This window comes from Gorilla gorilla, chromosome X, assembly GCF_029281585.2.
Source record: "Gorilla gorilla gorilla isolate KB3781 chromosome X, NHGRI_mGorGor1-v2.1_pri, whole genome shotgun sequence".
NCBI lineage: Eukaryota > Metazoa > Chordata > Mammalia > Primates > Hominidae > Gorilla > Gorilla gorilla.
Window position 1 is genome coordinate 82591513 of NC_073247.2, and position 25848 is coordinate 82617360.

General features: G+C 38.8%; 2 protein-coding genes across 3 annotated transcripts in view; both read right to left on the bottom strand.

Annotated features, from left to right (window-relative positions):
• TEX11 (testis expressed 11) overlaps positions 1-25848 on the bottom strand; it is a 383978-nt gene that overhangs the window by 254889 nt on the left and 103241 nt on the right. For both annotated transcript variants that reach the window (XM_055376139.2, XM_004064340.5), the window contains exon 9: positions 16297-16382. In XM_055376139.2, coding sequence (XP_055232114.1) covers positions 16297-16382 — 86 coding nt within the window. The remainder of the gene's footprint in view (positions 1-16296; positions 16383-25848) is intronic.
• On the bottom strand, positions 10775-10954 carry LOC115932205 (small integral membrane protein 30-like). Its single transcript, XM_031005873.1, has one exon. It carries the CDS (start codon positions 10952-10954, stop codon positions 10775-10777), a length of 180 nt encoding a protein of 59 aa, XP_030861733.1.

Consider the following 25848-nt stretch of genomic DNA (forward strand, 5'->3'; position numbering starts at 1 on the left):
CTGCATGGAGTCACCAAGCACCAGGACCAGCTCTCAGCCTTCAACAGGTCCTAAGGAAGGGGTAAATGAAGGAATTATGAGTCAACACACTCCCACCACGGACCTCTGGGATCCTAGCTACAGGAGATTCCACAAACCCCATAGACATTTAAATTGGCAGGGTAAAATGCCAGGAGAGTAGACAGAGGCAGAGCTCAAGCCTGCGCAGAGCCCAGAAGGTTCTGCATGCAAGGAAGCTGCAGTAAAACACGACCCTGATGACTGCCGGGCCAAGAGAGAGGATAGAGCAGAGATGGCTTTCCTGCAGTACTGGAGTGCATCTGATCTGCATGCCCCTCTGTCGGCAACACCTCCCAAGGCTCCTGCCTGGATTCTCCTACAAGAGCAAGCACACAGCATAGCCTCCACTGCCCTGCCTGAGTGCTTTGCCAGTGGCTTGGGTGTACTTCAGCCCCGCTAGGACAGCTAGTGTTCAACTATGAGGGGCCAGAGTACAAAGCTGCAGGCCCAGTCCCAATCCTGCATCGTTTGAGCACACAGGTCAGAAGTTTCAAGAATGGCAAGTTGGATAAAAAACAAGACCCAATCATTTGCTGTCTTTTTTTTATTATTATTATACTTTAAGTTTTAGGGTACATGTGCACAACATGCAGGTTTGTTACGTATGTATACCATGGCACATATACACCATGGAATACTATGCAGCCATAAAAAAGGATGAGTTCATGTCCTTTGTAGGGACATGGATGAAGCTGGAAACCATCATCTGCTATCTTTAAGAGATGCATCTCACAAGTAATGACACCTACAGGCTCAAAGTAAAGTGATGGAGAAAGATCTATCATAAAAACAGAAAAAAAAGCAGGGGTCACTATTCTTATATCAGATAAAACAGACTTTAAACCAACAACAGTCAAAAAGGACAAAGGACATTACATAACAATAAAGGATTCAATTCAACAAGAAGACTTAATTATCCTAAATATATGTACACCCAACATTAGAGAACGCTGATTCATAAAACAAGTACTTCTAGACCTATGAATAGCCTCCGTCACACAATAATAAGGGGAACTTCAAGAACCCACTGACAGCGTTAGACAGATCATCAAGGCAGAAAACTTATGAGGAAATTCTGCACTTAAATTCAACACTTGAACAATTGGACCTAATAGATTTCTACAAAATATGTCACTCAGCAACCACGGAACACACATTCTTCTCGTCTGCATGCAGAACATACTCTAAGATTGACCACATGCTCGGGCATAAAGCACATCTCAATGAATTCAAACAAACTGAAATCATACCAAGCATACACTCAGACCACAGTGCAATAAAAATAGAAATGAATACCAAAGAAGATCCCTTAAAACCACACAATTACCTGGAAATTAAGCACAACTTGTTACTGAGTGATTTCAGGTAAACAATAAAATTAAGGCAGAAATAAAAAATACTTTGAAATTAATTAAGATACACGACATGCCAAAATCTCTGGGATGGGCCATGCAGTGGCTCACGCCTGTAATCCCAGCACTTTGGGAGGCCGAGGTGGGTGGATCACTTGAGGTCAGGAGTTGAAGACCAGCCTGACCAACATGAAGAAACTCCGTCTCTACCAAAAATGCAAAATTAGCCGGGCGTGGTGGCACGTGCCTGTAATTCCGGCTACTCGAGAGGCTGAGGCAGGAGAATCACTTGAACCCAGGAGGCAGAGGTTGTGGTGAGCCGAGATTGCGCCATTGCACTCCAGCATGGGCAACAAGAGCAAAACTCCGTCTCAAAAAAAAAAAAAAAAAATTAGCCAGGCATGGTGGTACACGCCTGTAGTTCCAGCTATGCAGGAGGCTGAGGCAGGAGAATCGCTTTAACCCAGGAGGCAGAGGTTGCAGTGAGCCAAGATTGTCCCACTGCACTCCAGCCTGAGCTACAGAGCAAGGCTCTGTCTCAAAAAAAAAAATATATATATATATATATACACACATATATATCTGGGATGCAGCAAAAGCAGTGTTAAGAGGAAAGTTTATAGCATGAAATGCCTGTATCAAGAAGTTAGAAAGATCTAAATTAACAATGTAACATCACAACTAGAGGAATTAGAAAAACAAAAACAAACTAACCTCAAAGCTAACAAAAGAAAAAAAAATGACTAAAACCATAGCAAAACTGAATAAAATTGAGATGTAAAACTGTATACAAAAGATCAACGAAACCAAAACTTGGTTTTATTTGAAAGAATAAACAAGATTCACAGACTGGTAGCTAAATTAACAAAGAAAAAAGAGAAAGAAGATCAATGTCGACAACAACAACAATGACAACAAAGCCCTGGACCTAGAATTTACATCCAAATTCTGCCAGGCATGCAAAGAAGAGCTGGTACCAATCCTACTGAAAATATTCCAAAATATCAAAGAGGAGAGACTCCTCCGTAATTCATTCTACGATGCATCATCCTGATGGTGGCATCATCCTGATACCTAAATCTGGCAGGAACAACAAAAAACAAAACTTCCAGCCAATATCACTGATGAACATCGATGCAAAAATCCTCAACAAAATACTAGCAAACTGAATCCAGCAGCACATTAAAAAGTTAATTCACCACGATCAAGTAGGCTTTATTCCTGGGATACAAGGTTGGTTCAATATATTCAAATCAATGAATGTGACTGACCACATAAACAGAATTAAAAACAAAAACCACATGATCATCTCTAATAGTCACAGAAAATGCATTCAAAAAAATCCAACACCCATTCATGATAAAAACCCCCAATACACTAGGCATCAAAGGAACATATCTCAAAATAATAAGAGCCATCTATGACAAACCCACAGCCAACATCATAATGAACAGGCCAAAACTAGGAACATTTCCCTTGAGAACTGGAACAAACAAGGATGCCCACACTCACCACTTCTATTCAACATAGTACTGTGGTGTAGTTTGAATGTCCCTGCCCAAATCTCATGTTGACTTGTAATCTCCAGTGTTGGAGATAGGGCCTGCTGGAAGATGTTTGGATCATGGGGGCATATCTCTCATGAATGGCTTAGCCCATCCCCTTGGTGATGAGTGAATGAGTTCTCACGAAATCTGGTTTTGTAGAAGTGGGTGGCACTTTCCCTCCCACCCTCACTCTCTTTCTTCTGCTTTTGCCGGGTGAAATGTCTGCTCCCGCTTCACCTTCTGCCATGAGAAAAAGCTTTCTGAGGCCTTACCAGAAGCAGATGACAGCACTATGTTTCCTGTACAGCCTACAGAACCATGAACCAATTAAACATTTTTTCTTATAAATTAAAACAGTCTCAAGTATTTATAGCAAACAAGAATGGCCTAATACGTACTACATATCCTAGCCAGACTGATCAGGCAAGAGAAAGAAATTAAAAGCATCCAAATAGGAAAAGAAGATGTCAAACTATCTCCCTTCACTGACATTATGATTCTATAACTAGAAAGCACTAAAGCCTCCAAAAAAAAAAAAAAGGCTCTTAGAACTAATAAATGACTTCATTAAAATTTCAGGATACAAAATAAATGTAGAGGGAGATAGAGCAAGATGGCCAAATGGAAGTCTTCACTGATCATTCTCCCTGCAGGAGCACCAAACTTGACAACTATCTGCACAAAAAAAGCAATTTTGTAGGAACCAAAAATCAGGTGAGTGGTCACAGTGCCTGGTCTTAACTTCATATAACTGAAAGAGGCACTGAAGAGGGTAGGAAAGACAGTCTTGAATTGCCCACACCATCCCTTCCCCATTCACAGCCACATAATGGGAAGAATCTGTGCGTTTGGGGGATAGAGAGTGCAATGATTGTGAGACTCTGCATTGCAACTCAGTGCCGCCCTTTCACAGCAGAAAACACTAGGCACAAATCAGTTGACGTCAATGGAGAGCACATTTAGACCAGCCCTAGTCAGAGGGCAATCATCCATTCCAGTAATTGTAACTTGAGTTGTAGCAAGCCTCATTGCTGTCGGCTAAAGTGCATTGGGGTCCTAAATAAACCTGAAAGGCAGTCAAGGCCACAAGGCAAGTCCTTGTGGGTATGGAGTCAGTAAACTTAGGGGGCATGTGAGACACCAGCCTGGGTGGCCAAGGGAGTGCCTACCATGCCCCTCCCCCAAGCCCAGGCAGCACAGGTTGCAGCTCCAAGAGACCCCCTTCCTTCTGCTGGAGGAGAGGAAAGGGAAGAGTAAACAGGGCTTGGTCTTGCAATTTGGATAACAACTCTGCTATGGTAGGATAGGACACCAGGAAGAGTCATGAGACACCCATTCCAAGCCCTAGCTACTGGATGACATTTCTAGACACACCCAGGGCCAGAAGGGGATCTGCTGCCTTGAAAGGAAAGACCAGGTCCTGAAAGGATTCATCACCCACTGGCTAGAAAGCCAACACATTTTGAACAATCAGCAGTGATAGCCAAGTAGTGCATACCATAGATGGGCCTTGGGTGAGAATCTGAGACGTGCTGGCTTCAGGTGTGAGCCAACACATTCCCAGCTATGGTGGCTATGGGGAGAGTCTCCTGCTTGACAAAAAAAAGGGGAAGATGAAAGGGGACTTTATCTTGCAGCTTAGGTACCAGGTCAGCCACAGTGGGGTAGAGCACAGTGGGGTAGAGCAGTCTCTTGGGTCCCCAATTCCAGACCTAGACTCTTGGATGGCATTTCTGGACCTACCCTGGGCCAGAGAGAAGTGCACTGCCTTGCAAGATGAGTCCCAGACCCGGCACCTTTCACCACAAGCTGACTGAAGAGCCCTTGGGCCTTCAGTGAACATCAGTGGAGCCTGGCAGTACTCCCCACGGGCCTGTGACAGTGGTGGCCATAGGAAGATACTCCTCTGCTTGTGGAAAGAGGAGGGAAGAGTAGAAAAAAACTTTTTCTTGTGGCTTGGGTGCCAGCTCAGCCACAGTAAAAAGGAGCACCAGGTAGCTCCCTAAGGCTTCTGACTCCAGGCCCTTGTTCCTGGCCAGCATCTCTGCACCCACCAGGAGCCAGGGGGAACTTGCTGCCCTGAATTGAAGGACACAAGCCTGGCAAGCTTCATCGCCTCACCTGCTATTAGAGCCCTCGTTCATTAAGCAAACATAGGTGGTAGCCAGGTAGCAGATTACAGCAGGCCTTGGGTGAGACCCAGTGCTACGCTGGCTTCAGGTCAGACACAGCAGTCCCAGGGGTAGTGGCCACAGAGGTGCTTGTATCACTCCTCCCCTAGCTCCAGACAGTTCAATACAGAAAGATAGACTCCATTTGTTAGAGAGAAAGCAAGGGAAGAGAACAAAGAGTCTCTGCTTGGTAATCCAGAGAATTTTTCTGGACCCCATCCAACACCACCAAGGTGAGACCTCTAAAAGTCTGCAAGAGTCACAGTGTTACTGGGCTTGGGGTGCCTCCTAAGGCAGATACGGCTGCTGTGACCAAAAACATAGCACACAACATGCAAATCCCTTCAAATATTAGAAAGCCTTCCCAAAAATGATGGGTACAAATAAGCCCAGACTGCAAAGACTACAGTAAATACCTAACTCTTCACTGTCCAGACACCAACAAATATCCACAAGCCTCAAGACCATCCAGGAAAACATGCCCTTACCAAATCAACTAAATAAGGCACCAGGGACCAATCCCAGAGTGACAGAGATATGTGACCTTTCAGGCAGAGAATTCAAATTAGCCGTTTTGAGGAAACAAAAAAATTCAGGATAACACAGAGAAGGAATTCAGAATCCTATCAGATATATCTAACAAAGTGATTGAAATAATTACAAAGAATCAAGCAGAAATTCTGGAATAGAAAAATGCAATTGATGTACTGATATCAGAGTATCTTAGTAGTGCAACTGAACAAGTAGATGAAATAAGTAGTGACCTTGAAGACAGGCTATTAAAAATACAAGTCAGGGGAGACAAAAGAAAAAAGAATGAAGTACTCCTGCAAGATCTAGAATATAGCCTCATAAAGGGCAAATATAAGAATCACTGACCTTAAAGAGGAGGTAGAGAAAGATATAGTGGTAGATAGTTTATTCAAAGGGATAATAACAGAGAACTTCCCAAACCTAGAGAGATATCAATATTCAAGTAACAGATTATAGAACACCAGGCGGATTTAAGCCAAAGAAGACTACCTTGTGGCATCAGTCTTGGAAAATAATTTATGACTAAGTCCTCACCAAAAGCAATTGCAACAAAACCAAAACTTGACAAGTGGGACCTAATTAAACTAAAGAACTGCTGCACAGCAAAAGAAACTATCAACAGAGTAAACAGACAACCTACAGAATGGGAGTAAATACTTGCAAGCTATGCATCCAACAAAGGTCTAATACCCAGAATCTTTAAGGAATTTAAATAATTCAACAAGCAAAATATAACCCCATTAAAAAGTGGGGGTTAAAAAGACATGAACAGACAATTCTCAAAAGAAGACATACAAGTGGTCAACAAACATGAAAAAATGCTCAGCATCACTAATCATCAGAGAAATGCAAATCAAAACCACAATGAGATACCATCTCACACCAGTCGAAGTGGTTTTTATTAAAAAGTCAAAGAATAACAGGTGTTAGCTGGGCTGCAGAGAAAAGGGAATTCTTTTACACTGTTGGTGGGGATGTAAATTAGTTCAGCCACTGTGGAAAGCAGTTTGGAGATTTCTCAAAGAACTTAAAACAGAACTACTATTTGATTCCACAATTTCATTACTGGGGATACAGCCAAAAGAAAACAAATTGTTGTACCAAAAAGACACATGCACCTGTATGTTCATTGCAGCACTATTCACAATAGTAAAGACATGGAACCAACCTTGCTGCCCATCAATGGCAGAATGCATAAAGAAAATGTGGTACATATACACCATGAAATACTATGTAGCCATTAAAAAAGAATGAAATCATGTCCTATGCAGCAACACGGATGCAGCTGGAGGCCTTAAGTTAACAAACACAGAAACATAAAATAATGTTAAGGTGACTGAATCAGTAATCAAAAATCTCACAACCAAGGAAAACACAGGGCCAAATGGCTTCACTGGTGAATTCTACCAAATATTTAAGAAAAACTTAACGCCAATCCTTCTCAAACTCTTCCCTAAAAATGAAGAGGAAAGAACCTATCAACACTTATTCTGTGAGGCCAGCATTACCCTAATATCAAAGCCAGACAAGGACATGACAAAAAAACTATCCCTGATGAACACAGATGAAAAAATCCTTAACAAAATACTAGCAAACCAAATACAGCACGATCAACTAGGATTTATTCCTCAGATACGAGGGTGGGGGTGGTTCAGCATATAAAAATCAATAAATGTGATACACCATTTGAACAGAATAAAGGATAAAAATCATATAGTCATCTTGATAGATGTAGAAAAACCTTTTTTTACAAAATTCATCCTTTCAAGATAAAAAAAAATTTCAAAAAATTAGGAATAGAAGGAATGTACCTCAACATAATAAAAATCATGCAACAAGTCCACAGTTAACATCATACTAGATGGTAAAAAGGTTAAAACATTTCCTCTAACATAGGAAAAAAGCAAAGCAAAGATGCCCACTCTCACCACTTCTATTCAACATTGTACTAGAAGTCTTAGCCAGAGCAATTAGGCAAGATGAAGGGGGGGAAAAGGCATTCAAATTTGAAAGGAAGAAGTAAAATTGTTTGCAGATGACATAATCTTATATTAGAAAACCTTAAAATGCTACCAAAAAACTGTCAGAACTAATAAATTCAATAAAGTTGCAAATCACAAAATCAACATAAAAATCAGTAGTTTTTATATGCAAACAATGAACTATACCCAAAAATTAAGAAAACAATCCCATTTATAATAGTGTCAAAAAATAAATAAAATACTTATGAGTAAATTTAACCAAGGAGGTGAAAGACTTGCACACTGAAAACTATAAAACACTGAAGAAAGAAATTGAAGAAAACACAAATAAAGGGACAGATATCCTGTGTTCACAGATTGGAAGACTTAATATTTTTAAATGTCCATACTACCTAAAGCATTCTACAGATTCAGCCCTATCCCTGTCAACATGACAATGGCATTTTCACAGAAGCAGAAAAAATAATCCTCAAATTTATATGGAATCACAAAAGACCTAAATAGCCAAAGCAATCTTGAGCAAAAAGAACAAAGCTGGAGCCATCACATTTCCTGATTTCAAAATACACTAGACATCTAATAGCCATCAAAACAGCATGGTATGGACATTTTAAAAAGACATACAGACCAATGGAACAGAATAGAATATCTAGAACAAAATCCACATATTTATGGGCAACTGATGATCAACAAAGTTGCCAAGAACATACAATGGGGAAAAGAGAGTTTCTCCAATAAATGGTGTTGGAAAAACCTGGATATCCACATACAGAAGAATAAAATTGGAACCTTATCTCCCACCTTATGCAAAAAATCAATTAAAAATGGATTACAGACTTAAATGTAAGACCAGAAACTGTAAAATTACTAGAAGAAAACTGGGGGAAAGCTTATTGATATTGTATGGGAAATTATTTTTTAGATATGACCCCCAAAGTACAGACAACAAAAACAAAAATAGACAAATGGAATTACATCTAACTAAATACCATGTACAACTGCAAAGGAAACAATTAACAGAGTGAAGAGACAGCCTGTGGAATTGCAGAATATTATGAGACCTCAAAAAACTTTTGGAAAAATGGAATGAAAAGATTAAAATATAAATTTTATTTATCAACATAAGCTCCATCAAGTTTAAGATACCTTTGTGATACTAGCCATTTAGTCCATCCATAAAGAACTGAGGAATTTAGCTATGTCAATGCAATCTTTTTCACATTTCACATTAACTGAGGAAAAATGGGTGCCTTTTACAGATTTTTTAAGATTAGGAAACAAAAAGAAGTCAGAAGGAGCCAAATCATGTCTGTAAGGTGGATGCCTAATGTTTTTCCATTGAAATTCACAAGATTACTTTTGTTTGATGACAGGAATGAGCAGGAACATTGTTGTGGTGAAGGACACTGGTGAAGCTTTTCAGGCATTTTCCTGCTAAAATTTTGGCTTTCTGAAAAAACTCTCATAATAAGCAGACATTATCATTCTTTGGCCCTCCAGAAAAATCACCAAGCAAAATGCCTTGAGCATCCCAAAAAACTGTTGCTATGATCTTTACTCTTGACAGAGCTGCTTTTGCTTTGACTAGACCACTTCCACTTCTTGGTAGCCATTGCTTTTATTGTAATTTCTCTTTGGGATCATACTGGTAAAGCCATGTTCATCTCTTGTTACAATTCTTTGAAGAAATGCTTCAGGATTTTGATCCCACTTGTTTAAAATTTCCAAAAAAAGCTCTGCTCTTATCTGCCGCTGATCTGGGCACAATGGTTTTGGCACCCATTGAGTTTGCTCCACTTCAATTTTTTCAGTCAGATTTGTATAAGCAGAACAAATTGAGATGTCTATGGTGTTGGCTATTATTTGTACTATTAATCATCACTCCTCTTCAATTAGGGCACAAACGATTAATTTTTTCCTCACAAATTGTTGTGTACAGCCTGCTGCTGCAGGTTTCATCTTCAACATCATTTCGTCCCCTCTTTTTTTTTTTAACAACATAATGAGTTTATATTTAATATAGTACTTCTCCCCATGGGGATGTTACTCAATTAATTAATATAAAGTTTTTTAACATTAAATATCTTCTCCATTTCAATGTAAATATAAAGTGTTTTTTTAAAGCAAACCAAGTACCACATGTTCTCACTTGTAAGTGGGAGCTAAATAATGCGAACTCATGAACACAAAGAAGAGAACAATAGATACTGAGGTCTACTTGAGGGTGGAGGGTGGGAGGAGGGAGAGGAGTAAAAAATATAACTATTGGGTACTGGGCTTAATACCTGGGTGATGAAATAATCTGTACAACAAACTCCCATGACATGAGTTTACCTATGTAACAAACCTTCACATGTACCCCAAACCTAAAATAAAAGTTTAAAACGATAAATATAAAAATAAAGGATTTTTTTACATTAACTCTTTTCTCCACTTCAATGTTAGATACACTGGATGCATTTTTCTAAATGTTTTTTCTCCAGAGATAAAAGCATCTATGTTTGGCTATTTGATATTTAAATACAATATTAACTTGGGCAATAACAAAAGTCTAATGAAAATATGGAGAAAAGACTCCTCAATGATTCAGGAGGCAGTGATTATAACTGAACAGTGGTGATTTCTTAGGATTCTGGGCAAGAACTTCCTTCTTCCTATTTCATGTGGTTTTTTTTTTTTTTTTTGAGACAAGATCTCTCTGTCACCAAGGCTGTACTGCAGTGGTGTGATGATGACTCACTGCAGCCTCAACCTCCTGGGTTCAAGTGATCCTCCCACCCCAGCCTTTCAAGTAGCTGGGACTACAGGCGCATGCCACCATGCCCAGCTTAGATAATTAGAAAACTATGAAATATTACTTATGTAAATGTCAGCCATCTTACTTCTTGAACCCCCTTTCTAAGCAGCAAATACAAATTATAGGCTTAATTTTTCAGTGCATGATTTATTGTAAGGAAAACATTTTTTCTTATACATAGCAATTTGCTCTCATTTTATGGAAAACAACTAAGAATGTGGAACTCCCCTATTTACTGTTTCTTGGAAATTTTCAAACACCAAAGCTCAAGTTTAGCCTCACTAGTCCAAAGGTTTTCAGGGCAAAGTTTGATTTGGGATGCCCTTCAAAGTCATATCTGTCCATTTCTCTTTTGTGCACATACCCCCAAGCAAGCACAAATGCCTGTAATGCTGAGAACCACACCCAACATGAGAGCAATTGCATTTCTGGCTTCTACTGCTTCAACAACAGGCAGCAACAAAAGCAGTAAAATGAGGACTAAGAGCCATTGTGTTGAAACAGAAGTCATGATGGTGGAATTTTGATGGCTGAATCTTGATGGCTGAAGTTTCCAAAGAAATAGTATATATATAATTCTACCTGACTGGAAATGTTCCCTTCCTGGAGCTCTGGATGCTGAGGCTAAGGGGTTCCACATGACACTGCCTTCCAGGAAGCAGCCATTACAGGAATCTCATTCCTTCTTAAAAGGAGTTATCCATTTGAAAATTTCTGATTTCTTTGGGGCATTGTCTCCATGAATGCTCTCTTTTTCCTTTCTTTCCTTTCTTTTCTTTCTTTTCCTTCTTTTCTTTTATTTTCTTTCTTTCTTTCTTTCTTTCTTTCTTTCTTTCTTTCTTTCTTCTCTCTTTCTTAAAAGGAGATCTAGTGTACAGCTTGGTAACTATAGTTCATAATACTGCATTGTACACTTGAAATTTGCTGAGAGTAGATATTAAATATTCTCACCACACACACACAAAAAAGGCAACTCAGACAATTGGACCTCAGAGTAATCTAACAGTTGCTAAGGGAAGTTGTACTCTAGAGAAGTATTCCGGCTCATAAAGGAAAAGTAAAATGACACAATTAGAATACTATTATTTTACAAACACTGATGAAATAAAGAATCCAGGCAATGATCACTGATGGCTGCTAATGTCGCAAAAAAACAAAACAACTAACATACAAGACCCCTGATGGACATACACCACACCACCTGTGAAATACTTCTGCCAAAAAATCTGGTAAGAGCCTTTAGAATCTTAATTACTAATTTGTAGGAAATACGGAGAACACAGAAAAAATAAACATGTTAAGGAACAGGGGCACAAACAGCAAAATTCAAAATGCAGGAAGCTACCTGACTTCTTTAACAAATACATTGCAAGGAAAAAAAGGAAGAAACCTAGGATTAAAGTAGACATAAGAGACACCTTAATCAATCACAGTATATAGGCCTTGACAAATCAATTGTATAAGATTTTATGAGACAATCAGTGAAATTTGAACAATGTGTGTTTGATGATTACTAATAAAATTCTGTTATAATGACATGTGAGAAAAAAATGGTAACTATGTGAGGTGATGGATATGATAATCAACTTGATCGTAGTAATCATTTCACAGTGTATATATACATATCAAAACATCACATTGTACACTATTAAATACATACAATTTTAATTTGTCAATTATACCTCAATGAAGCTTGAGGGGAAAAGAAAGTAGTAGGAGGTCTTCTTACAGCAAAAGGAAAATAGTGAACTTCTCAAGTGTTTATCAGCCACAGAGATGTCTGATATTGCTGTAGGTCAGCAGTGCCAAGGAATACAGTTAAATGACTTAGAAATAAAACTACTAGAGATAAATGAAAAATCACCCAGAATTAAGAATATGACTAAGGTTTGGAAATTAGAGCATTTTTCTCCCAGGGAAAAAAATCTGCGAAGTCTTTCTGGTTAATAAATGTAACCCTAAAGCCTTTTGAGTTGAACTTATTTGTATTAATATGCAATTCTTCTTTGTAGAATACTAATTTGTTACAATGAAATTTCTGTATACCTTTTCTGAAAAGCCAAGTTCAGCATAATATATGTCCTAATCATTAGATAGGACTTTAAGAGCTAAACACAATTTAAATTCCACCAGAACAATGGAGGCCACTAACAAGTTGTCTAGATTGTGAGGGAAATTTCTCTATCAACAATCTCTTCTCATCTACTTAGGCCTGCCTTCTGCCAGGAGCAGACATAGGAGCTCAGTACTGCAAGACTTACAAAAGAGGAGGAGAAGGAGGAAAAAATGGTATTTTATTAAACAAACAAACAAAAAAACTCTTAAATATATTGTTTCCAAACTTTGCATTTGGATTTCAAAAATCTGAAATTTTGTATTTTATAAAGGTCTAAGAGAATTTGTCATTTAATACATTGAGGCAAATACGTTGACAATCCACAGTAAAGCGAGCTGAAGGAATTTTAATTTCATTTATAATTACAGCAGCTTTCTCTTAACCTGTGGTATCTCTAAGGGAACACGATCAAAAGAGTGTGGCAGAAAGCAAGGAGAGCAGCAGCTATTTATGAACTTTTCTTAGCAAAAGAAAAGGCAGGAGGGTGATAAAAACTCAGAAAGGTCCTGCACTGAGATGTTAACAAAAATCAAGGGAAATAAATGAGCTTTTTAAACAATACGCACTACCACTCTTTACATTTAGTATTGCTCTAGGCTTCAATTTCAAAAAAATTCGAATATACTACAGCATTTTTATATATTATCATTTGTGAAAAATGAGGTTTTTACTTTTAGACTGAATGGGTACTTCCAAATTATATATAACCTCTAGTCTAAGATATTCACTGTTCTCAAAAGAGTTAAGCCTGTAGAATGTGTACTCATTTTCCATGACCTCCTTCTGGTATAAAATTTACAGAAAACGGTGCTTAATTAGCAGCTATTCATCTCTGCTTGCATCACCAACTGCTGCCAACAGTTTTTTTAACACGTGGATATAAAGCATGAAGAAATTATTCCAAAGGGTCAGGCGCAGTGGCTCACACCTGTAATTCCAGCAGTTTGGGAAGCTGACGCGGGAGGATAACTTTAGGCCAGAGTTTGAGACCACTGTGGTTTATATAGCGAGGCTCCGCCTCTACAAAAAAAAAAAATGTTTTTTTTTTAATTGTTCCAAAGATTTAAAGATGTAGATGTTTGTTTTTATGGCATTTTATTTGGGAACTTAGTAAGTAATCCATGCTTGATCCGACTGTGATACATTTTAGAATAAACTAGTGGAATGGCCACAAGAGAGTCCATCTCTAATAAGTAGCAAACATCACGTAGAGATAGTAGCAGCAGTTTCCGTTTGTTAAGCAGTTTCTGTTTTCCAGGCATGTTACTGAATACTCTATAATACATGCATTATCATATGTAAACCCCACAACAATTCTAAATAAAGTATCACAATATTTAACAATTTAACACTAATGTCTTAGATGACAACAAATTCTGACAGTCAGTCTACTGTTAGAAAAACTATTCACTGTGCTACAATTCCTACAGTTAATAATACTGATAATTATTTTTGCCTCTTTTTAGACATTAAAATATGATAATTCCTTTTAAAACATTTGTGAATATTTCACCAGGTTATTTTTATATTCCCAAAAGATGTGGAAGAAAAAATGAAGCAGAAAGATTAAAATCATATGTAATTACTAGGGCTAAAATTAAAGTTTTTCTTCTTTTCTTCAATATTATTCTAGTGATGTGAACACAAAAGACTCATACTGGTGCTATATAAATTTGTTATTTATTTAGATTTTTATGAAAATATCATTGTGGGTCAGATTATATTCCTACAAATATAGCCACTAAGATATTCTAGTTTATAATATGGATGTCTCATCACCATATTTTCTTTCCATGAGATTCTTTAGAAAATGATAACAGATAAGAAGTCAAAAACCAATGGCGTATGTGCAAATAACCTACAAGTTATGCCATGTCAGGCCTCAGCCTACTGTTATGACCAGTTCCTAGAGAACATTTATTTTTATGACTCCTAACTCACCCAAATTCTTGGCATAAACTCCAAGCTCACCTCTAGTCTTAAGCTTCCAGAAGCCATCCATGGCACCAGCATCCTTTTTTTTTTTTTTTTTGGATCTCCCTATTCCTGCCTTCTTGGCATACTGGTCTTTTGATACATTGATGCCATAAACTTTGTGAGTGTTCTACTCCCAAATACTGTCAAATACTGGAATAGAACTCCAGCCTGTTCTATTAGGAATAGTTCTTTATATAGAGTTTGATCAATCTTTGGGCTCTAAAAAGTCTCTTATATAAGTCATTTGCATCAACATTTTGCTAGTGATAGATATGTCTGAGTATTATAATCTCAGTGCCCAGATTTGTATTTATTTCGTTAAATGACAAACATCATACTCACAAAAGTTAGACTATAGTTAATCATAGGAGTATCCCCAAATAACTAGAACTAATCCTGCACTCAGAAAGGGTAAACATTTAGTGAATTGATTTGATATATTTTACTCCATGATCCATTTTTTTTTCTTTTTTTTTTTTTGAGACGGAGCCTCTCTGTCGCTCAGGCTGGAGTGCAGCAGTGCGATCTCGGCTCACTGCAAGCTGCGTCTCCCTGGTTCAAGCGATTCTCCTGCCTCAGCCTCCCGAGTAGCTGGGATTACAGGCCTGTGCCACCACACCCGCCTAATTTTTGTATTTTTAGTAGAGATGGGGTTTTGCCATGTTGGCCAGGCTGGTCTTGAACTCCTGACCTCAGGTGATCTGCCCACCTCGGCCTCCCAAAGTGCTGGGATTACAGGTGTGAGCCACCATGCCCAGCCTCCTCCATAATCTCCTGATATTCAAAGCACTGCACCTTATGTGACATCTCCACAAAAATACATTTTTCACATATATTCATTTAACTAACAATTATTGAGTATCTACTGTGTGTCAGAATCTGTGCCGGGCCTAGGTTTTCAGTGAAAGAAAGGGTTCTTGCACATTTCCTATATTTTTGTATAATTTTCTTGATATTTCCAGATAAAGCACAACACTCCAAATCTTAGTATAGTACTCAGCATACAGTGTTAAATATACACTTACTTGACTGATATTAAAATACCAAAATTCATCTAAGACTAATAATTTTAGCCAATACTACTCCCAATCACACCTCCACCTTATACTCTGGTGTTGCCAGACAACAATAAGTATCAAAGCAACAACAACAAAATTTTCTATACTCTTGATAGAGATATAAAGGAGGAATGGAGAGAGAGGAGTAAGCTCTTATATTAAGAAGAGAACACTGGTCAGGCGTGGTGGCTCACGCCTGTAATCCCAGCACGTTGAGAGACCGAGGCAGGTGGATTGCCTGAGCTCAGGAGTTTGAGAACAGCCTGGGCAACATGGCGAAACCCCTTCTCTACCAAAGATATTAAAAATTAGCCAGGCATGCTGGCACATGCATGTGGTCCCAGCTACTTGGAAGGCTGAGGTCAGAGGATCGCTTGAGCCCAGAAGGCAGAGGTTGCAGTGAGCAGAGATCATGCCATTGCACTCCAGCCTAGGTGACAGAGAGAGATCCGAAAAAAAAAAGAAGAAAAAAAGAAAGAAAGGAAAAAAGAAAGAAAGAAGGAAGGAAGGAAGAACACATTTTTGTATGAACTGACAATGTGTAAGAATAATAAACAATACATGTTAAAAGAGTAAATAAATATAGCATGTTGGCTTCTGAAGTCAGAGAAGGTTTAAACTGCCAAAGTACTCTACAGTAAATATTAACTGACATCTATGATAATATTCCTGAGTTTACATTCAGTTTTTGGTTTATGTTACCTAAGCCAGAAAGAACTTTCTTCATATTTATTATTCTTCTGGGTTTCTACGCCAAAGTTGTAACAGAGAAGATGAAGACTTGAAGTCTGCAATATAAAAAAAAATGCATTAGATTCATGATTTCCTTAAATCCCAACACACTTTGGGAGGCCGAGGTGGCAGTGAGCCATGACGGTGCCACATCACTCCAGCCTAGGAGACAGAGCAAAACTCCGTCTCAAAAAACAAACAAACAAAAACATACTTAATGTGTCCTATACATCAAAATAAGCTTCCTTATCAAAACTTCTCAATTTGTATAAAGAAGAACTGCAAAACATTCAGGTTGGAGAATTAGTTATGTATGAAAAAGTATTACAATAAATTACTAATAGAAGTTAAAAGATGCTTTGTAACAGGAAATGAGAAACCCAATCATTGCCCAGCCAAAGGGCAGGCTAAAACCCTGCTTTTGGTTGCCAGATCCAGTTAAAGGCACTAGAGCAGGGAGTATATTCAAAGACAAAAAATCACTATTGACGAGGAGTGAGGTTGGGAAATGAATGATTTTTTTTTCAAAATTGAGACAATTCTAAAAATTCTGAAGTTCTAAAATGTGTCCAAAGCACTATCTAGTCAAAAGACATATTTAGAAATAGTTTCATGGACACTCTTTAGCATCAACAATCATTTTCTTTACATAAATTAGCATTGAGATGAAAGTAGGAACAAGTATATGAATGTTGCCTTAGGAATCAGCATCTCAGTCCCTGCATTAATGCCATGTTTTACATAATTTTCATCTCTCAAAATACTGGGAAATGGCATAGGAGAAATTTTGATGCTAATAATTTATCCAAATATCCCCTCAGCATTTATAGAAACCACCTATCTAGAGAATTTGATTATACCCATATAAAAAGTCCTTTATAAGTTTTACCCGAGTAAGACTACAGAAGCAGATCCTCAACTAAGAATCCAAGATCTGAAGCAAGTTATTCATAAGTAATGTATAAAGACCTGTCTTGCTTCAAAAAAGTTTCCCTTTGAATTACAGTACATTCAGATAGCAGAAGTTCAATATGCATGTCTGAGCACATTAGACCTACTATATACATTTGAATCTAAAATAAAGAATAGGCCAGGCACGGTGGCTCACACCTGTAATTCGAGCGCTTTGAGAGACCAAGACAGGTGGATCACTTGAGGCCAGGAGTTCAAGATCAGCCTGGCCAACATGGCGAAACCCCGTCTCTACTAAAAATACAAAAATTAGCCAGGCATGGTGGCAGGTGCCTGTAATCCGGGCTACTCAGGAGGCTGAGGCAGGACAATCTCTTGAACCCAGGAGGCGGAGGTTGCAGTAAGCCGAGATCGTGCCACTGCACTCCAGCCTGGATGACAGAGTGAGACTCTGTCTCAAAAAAAAAAAAAAAAAAAAAGAATGAATGAATAAGACCAAGTATTTGATAGCACTACAGAGTGACTATGGTCAATAATAATTTAATTATAAATTTTAAGCTGGGCACCGTGGCTCAAGCCTGAAATCCCAGCACTTTGGGAGGCCAAGGTGGGTGGATCACTTGAGGTCAGGAGTTTGAGACCAGCCTGGCCAACATGGTGAAACTCTGTCTCTACTAAAAATAGAAAAATTAGTTGGGCGTGGTGGTGGGCACCTGTAATCCCAGCTACTTGGGTGGCTGAGGCAGAAGAATCGCTTGAACCCGGAAGGCAGAGGTTGCAGTGAGCTGAGATCATGCCACCGCACTCCAGCCTGGGCAACGGAGAGAGATTCCATCTCAAAATCATAATAATAATTATTATTATATAAATAATATACATTTAAAAATAACTAACATAGTTCAGTTGGATTGTTTGTAACACAAAGGATAAATGCCTGAAGGGATGAATACTCCATTTTCCATGACGTGATTATTATCAATTGCATGCTTACATCAAAACCTTAATGTACCCCATAAATAGATACATCTATCATATACCCACAAAAGTAAAAATTTTATATTAAAAAAAGTAAAAGAAAATAAAATTGCAACACATTTCTCAGTAGTCAAATCAGAAGCTAGATGAGAATCTAACTGATGTTTTCAAAATACTCAGGAAAAATTATTTCCAAGTCCAAATTTTATATCCAGTGAAAGCATAAATTATGATGGTACAATAAAAATATGTTTAGACATGCAAACTCTTCAAACAATTTTCATTTCATGCAACCTTTCTCAAGAAGCTACTGGAGGATATGCCCCACAAAATTTAGGGAGTAAAATCAGAAAAAGAAAGACACAGGATTCAAGAAACAGGGTTACAATCTATGAGGGAGTTGAAAGGAATTCCCAAGTCAATGGAGGAGGAAAATCTCAAAACGATAACTGAACAGGATGCTTACACAACAATCTGTACAGATAAGAGAAGATCAGAAACTATGACAGTTATTTCTTTAAGCAAGTGAAAGTGATAAAATAACTAATACATTCTAACATACTAAAAAGAAGTTTACGTAATTAGGGAAGAAATAATACCAAGTACATGAAATACTAAGTAATCAGGAAAACCAATATAATTAACTCCAGGGAAAAACAAACTTTTGTGCAAGAAAAGAAAAGAAAAGTAATCATGGTATTTTATATGAGTCAACTATGATAGTATTCATATAAACACTGGAGTGTAAACACTAAATATTAATCTAACCAAAGTTATGGTAAACTATATAGAGATGATGGAGTGACAGGAAGTGAGCATATGTGTTGGGGGTAGAGGGAAAAAGAAAAGAAACTAAATTCACCTTCTAAAGTGGGAAGTCAATATATAATATCTAAAAGTAAAAAAATCAAGCAGCACAGCAGTATAAGAACACTATGTAGATACATGGAGGTAAATACAAAAAGAGCCAACTAAAATAACTGAAAGTAGCTGTTACGTGAGATAAAAATAAGTCCAAAAGTCAGGATGGGTACTGGTGATCTTGGTTTTTCGGGGTTAGTTTTGTTTTGTTTTTTGAGATAGAGTCTCACTCTGTCGCCCAGGCTGGAGTGCAGTGGTGAGTTCTCGGCTCACTGCAACCTCTGCCTCCGAGGTTCAACCCATTCTCGTGCCTCAGCCACCTGAATAGCCAAAATTACAGGCACCCACCACCAAGCCTGGCTAATTTTTCATAGGTACAGGTGATTTTGTAAAAAGACCTGTAAACTTATTTTACTCTTTAAACTATGTATAGATACACACTGATAAAAAAGAATTACATGCAACAAGTAGGCACTAAAAAGTAATATGAACAGACACTGCTCAAAAGAAGACATTTATGTGACCAACAAACATATGAAAAAATGCTCATCATCACTGGTCATTAGAGAAATGCAAATCAAAACCACAATGAGATACCATCTCACGACAGTTAAAATGGTGATCATTAAAAAGTCAGGAAACAACAGATGCTGGAGAGGATGTGGAGAAATAGGAACGCTTTTCCACTGTTGGTGGGGGTGTAAATTAGTTTAACCATTGTGGAAGACAGTGTGGTGATTCCTCAAAGATCTAGAACCAGAAATACCATTTGACCCAGCAATCCCATTACTGGGTATATAGCCAAAAGATTATAAATCATTCTATCATAAAGACACATACACACATATGTTTATTTCAACACTGTTCACAATAGCAAAGACTTGGAACCAACCCAAATGCCCATCAATGATAGACTGGATAAAGAAAATGTGGCACATATACACCATGGAATACTATGCAGCCATAAAAAAGAATGAGTTCATGTTCTTTGCAGGGACATGGATGAAGCTGAAAACCATCATTCTCAGCAACCTGACACAGGAACAGAAAACCAAACACCGCATGTTCTCACTCATAAGTGGGAGCTGAACAATGAGAACACATGGACACAGGGAGGGGAACATCATACACTGGGGCCTGTTGAGGGGTGAGGAGGTAGGGGAGGGATAGCATTAGGAGACATACCTAATGTAGGTGACGGGTTAATGGATGCAGCAAACCACCACAGCACGTGTATATCTATGTAACAAACCTGCACATTCTGCACATGTATCCCAGAACTTAAAGTATTAAAAAAAAAAAAAAGTAAACCCCACACTTTAAAAAATAACAGTGACAACCTGAGCTAAAAATCAACATTGGTATTTGTTAGAATGAATAATAAATGTTCTAATGGCTACATAAAGAGCCTCAAAACATGGACAAATCTAACCAAGCTTTCCATATACCGTAGATATTTAGTTTAAAAGTATATGACTCACTTAAAATTTACAGAACATGTCGTTACAAATATTCCAATGAGTCATTTTTAAAAAATTTTTTATTATACTTTAAGTTCTAGGGTACATGTACACAACGTGCAGGTTTGCTACATATGTATACATGTGCCATGTTGGTGTGCTGCACCCATTAACTCGTCATTTACATTAGGTATATCTCCTAATGCGATCCTTCACCCCTGCCCCCACCCCACAACAGGCCCCGGCGTATGATGTTCCCCTTTCTGTGTCCAAGTGTTCTCATTGTTCAATTCCCATCTATGAGTGAGAACATGCAGTGTTTGGTTTTTTGTCTTTGTGACAGTTTGCTGAGAATGATGGTTTCCAGCTTCACCCACGTCCCTGCAAAGGACATGAACTCATCCTTTTCTATGGCTGCATAGTATTTCATGGTGTTTATGTGCCATATTTTCTTAATCCAGCCTATCACTGATGGACATTTGGGTTGGTTCCAAGTCTTTGCTATTGTGAATAGTGCCGCAATAAACATATGTCAGCACGTGTCTTTATAGCAGCATGATTTATAATCTTTTGGGTATATACCCAGTAATGGGATGGCTGGGTCAAATGGTATTTCTAGTTCTAGATCCCTGAGGAATCGCCACACTGTCTTCCACAATGGTTGAACTAGTTTACAGTCCCACCAACAGTGTAAAAGTGTTCCTATTTCTCCACATCCTCTCCAGCACCTGTTGTTTCCTGACTTTTAATGATCGCCATTCTAACTGGTGTGAGATGGTATCTCATTGTGGTTTTGATTTGCATTTCTCTGATAGCCAGTGATGATGAGCATTTTTTCATGTGTCTGTTGGCTGCATAAATGTCTTCTTTTGAGAAGTGTCTGTTCATATCCTTTGCCCACTTGTTGATGGGGTTGTTTGTTTATTTCTTGTAAATTTGTTTGAGTTCTTTGTAGATTCTGGGTATTTGCCCTTTGTCAGATAAGTAGATTGCAAAAATTTTCTCCCATTCTGTACGCTGCCTGTTCACTCTGATGGTAGTTTATTTTGCTGTGCAAAGCTCTTTAGTTTAATTAGATCCCATTTGTCAGTTATGGCTTTTGTTGCCATTGTTTTTGGCGTTTTAGACATGAAGTCCTTGCCCATGCCTATGTCCTGAATGGTATTGCCTAGGTTTTCTTCTAGGGTTTTCATGGTTTTAGGTCTAATATTTAAGTCTTTAATCCATCTTGAATTAATTTTTTTTTTTTTGAGATGGAGTCTCGCTCTGTCACCCAGGCTGCAGTATAGTCGCGCACGATCTCCGCTCACTGCAAGCTCTGCCTCTCGGGTTCACATCATTCTCCTGCCGCAGCCTTCTGAGTAGCTGGGACTACAGGCGCGCCCACCACCAGGCCGGCTAATTTTTTGTATTTTCAGTAGAGATGGGGTTTCACCGTGTTAGCCAGGATGGTCTCGATCTCCTGACCTCGTGATCCGCCCGTCTCGGCCTCCCAAAGTGCTGGGATTACAGGCATGAGCCACCGCGCCTGGCCCTTGAATTAATTTTTGCATACGGTGTAAGGAAGGGATCCAGTTTCAGCTTTGTACATATGGCTGGCCAGTTTTCCCAGCACCATTTATTAAATAGGGAACCGAAGGAGATAGAGACACAAAAAACCCTTCAAAAAATTAATGAATCCAGGAGCTGGTTTTTTGAAAAGATCAACAAAATTGATAGATCGCTAGCAAGGCTAATAAAGAAAAAAAGAGAGAAGAATCAAATGGATGCAATAAAAAATGATAAAGGGGATATCACCACCGATCCCACAGAAATACAAACTACCATCAGAGAATACTATAAATACCTCTACACAAATAAACTAGAAAATCTAGAAGAAATGGATAAATTCCTCAACATATACACTCTCCCAAGACTACACCAGGCAGAAGTTGAATCTCTGAATAGACCAATAACAGGCTCTAAAATTGAGGCAATAATTAATAGCCTACCAACCAAAAAAAGTCCAGGACCAGATGGATTCACAGCTGAATTCTACCAGAGGTACAAGGAGGAGCTGGTACCATTCCTTCTGAAACCATTTCAATCAACAGAAAAAGAAGGAATCCTCCCTAACTCATTTCATGAGGCCAGCATCATCCTGATACCAAAGCCTGGCAGAGACACAACAAAAAAAGAGAATTTTAGACCAATAACCCTGAGGAACATCGATGCAAAAATCCTCAATAAAATACAGGCAAACCAAATCCAGCAGCACATCCAAAAGCTTATCTATCATGATCAAGTGGGCTTCATCCCTGGGATGCAAGGCTGGTTCAACATACGCAAATCAATGAATGTAATCCAGCATATAAACAGAACCAAAGACAAAAACCACATGACTATCTCAATAGATGCAGAAAAGGCCTTTGACAAAATTCAACAGCCCTTCATGCTAAAAACTCTCAATAAATTAGGTATTGATGGGATGTATCTTGAAATAATAAGAGCTATTTATGACAAACCCACAGCCAATATCATACTGAATGGGCAAAAACTGGAAGCATTCCCTTTGAAAACTGGCACAAGACAGGGATGCCCTCTCTCACCACTCCTATTCAACATGGTGTTGGAAGTTCTGGCCAGGGCAATCAGGCAGGAGAAAGAAATAAAGGGGATTCAATTAGGAAAAGAGGAAGTCAAATTGTCCCTGTTTGCAGATGACATGATTGTATATCTAGAAAACCTCATCGTCTCAGCCCAAAATCTCCTTAAGCTGATAAGCAACTTCAGCAAAGTCTCAGGATACAAAATCAATGTGCAAGAATCACAAGCATTCTTATACACCAATAACAGACAGAGAGCCAAATCATGAGTGAACTCCCATTCACAATTCCTTCAAAGAGAATAAAATACCTAAGAATCCAACTTACAAGGGACGTGAAGGACCTCTTCAAGGAGAACTACAAATCACTGCTCAGTGAAACATAAGAGGACACAAACAAATAGAAGAACACATTCCATGCTCATGGATAGGAATAATCAATATCATGAAAATGGTCATACTGGCCAAGGTAATTTATAGATTCAATGCCATCCCCATCAAGCTACCAATGACTTTCTTCACAGAATTGGAAAAAACTACTTTAAAGTTCATATGGAACCAAAAAAGAGACCGCATTGCCAAGTCAATCCTCAGCCAAAAGAACAAAGTTGAAAGCATCACACCACCTGACTTCAAACTATACTACAAGGCTACAGTAACCAAAACAGCATGGTACTGGTACCAAAACAGAGATATAGACCAATGGAACAGAACAGAGCCCTCAGAAATAATACCACACATCTACAACCATCTGATCTTTGACAAACCTGACAAAAACCAGTGAGTCATTTTTAAGGCTCAAATGATTTTGAGTTTGGAATGAAACTAGATAACCTCAAGTGATTAGGCTCTCCCAGATACTAAAGCAGTGGGCAGAAAGGTCTACAGAAAGCAAATATATGCCTACTAGCCCATAACAGGCAGAAAACTGAGTTTTACATCAAGAGGAGTAATTCATTTATGTGCCAAGAGATTCAATGTTACTACAGAGAGAAATGTACAGAATATTTACACGTTATCTTTCAAATATTTGGCTACAAAATGGTAAATTTAAATAGGCAAAAGAGAATAAAAGAATTGTAATAAAGAGTAAGCAACCTAGACCTCATTTAGAAGCTTTGTGTCCCACAGAGCAGCAATGAAATCTAGCTGAATCTTGAACGAATTACTTCAAAGAGTTTCAGACATCAATTGGCCATTTACTTTGCATAAATAAAAGCTTCACAATGAAGTAAAACTCTATACAGAAGATAACTTCTAGAAGAAACTAAAGATAGAAATAAAAGATAACAAAGCAAGCCAAAGCATACAAACTACTCAAAATAAAATTCTGATTAACAGGAGAAAGAGGTAAAGAATTAAGTAAACAAGCTGCTCCCAGAGAATTTTATTATAAAATATACATACATAGGAACACATACCCTCTACACTATGGCTCAGGGCTTCCCTAAATTGAGGACTAGGAATTTTTACACTGAAGTGATCTTTGAGACCATGTTGTCATACACTCTCACTTTACAGATGAGAATACTGATTTTCAAAGCAGTGAAATGTCTCACAACTAGCCATACTAATGAGTAGCTCCTCCTACAAGGCTGTACACAGATCATGAGCATTGTCTTGAGTAATTAATTACAAGAGCCTCAAATATCAAAGAAAGAATCCCTATGTTCCACTTATAAAAGTAAGTATATGCAAACATTTTTTAAAATAAATGTTCAAAATATAAGAATTTTCTAACTCTCACTAAATCAGGAAGTTCCATTAAATAAAACATTACTGTGTCCTAGTTATTCCAGTTAATAAATTTATTACTATAAACTTATAGAAGCTGGACACTAAACCATTACAGTAGTTCCCCCCATCCATGGTTTTCCCTCCTGCCATGGCTTCGGTTACCCAAGGAAAGAAGGGTGAGTATAATAAAATAAGGTATTGATTGGAGGAGCCAAGATGGCCGAATAGGAACAGCTCCGGTCTACAGCTCCCAGCGTGAGCGACGCAGAAGACGGGTGATTTCTGCATTTCCATCTGAGGTACCGGGTTCAACTCACTAGGGAGTGCCAGACAGTGGGCGCAGGCCAGTGGGTGCGCACACCGTGCGCGAGCCGAAGCAAGGCGAGGCATTGCCTCACCTGGGAAGCGCAAGGGGTCAGGGAGTTCCCTTTCCCAGTCAAAGAAAGGGGTGACGGACGCACCTGGAAAATCGGGTCACTCCCACCCGAATACTGCGCTTTTCAGACCGGCTTAAAAAACGGCGCACCACGAGACTATATCCCACACCTGGCTCGGAGGGTCCTACGCCCACGGAGTCTTGCTGATTGCTAGCACAGCAGTGTGAGATCAAACTGCAAGGCGGCAGTGAGGCTGGGGGAGGAGCGCCCGCCATTGCCCAGGCTTGCTTAGGTAAACAAAGCAGCCAGGAAGCTCGAACTGGGTGGAGCCCACCACAGCTCCAGGAGGCCTGCCTGCCTCTGTAGGTTCCACCTCTGGGGGCAGGGCACAGACAAACAAAAAGACAGCAGTAACCTCTGCAGACTTAAATATCCCTGCCTGACAGCTTGAAAGAGAGCAGTGGTTCTCCCAGCAGGCAGCTGGAGATCTGAGAACCGGCAGACTGCCTCCTCAAGTGGGTCCCTGACCCCTGACCCCCGAGCAGCCTAACTGGGAGGCACCCCCCAGCAGGGGCACACTGACACCTCACACAGCAGGGTATTCCAACAGACCTGC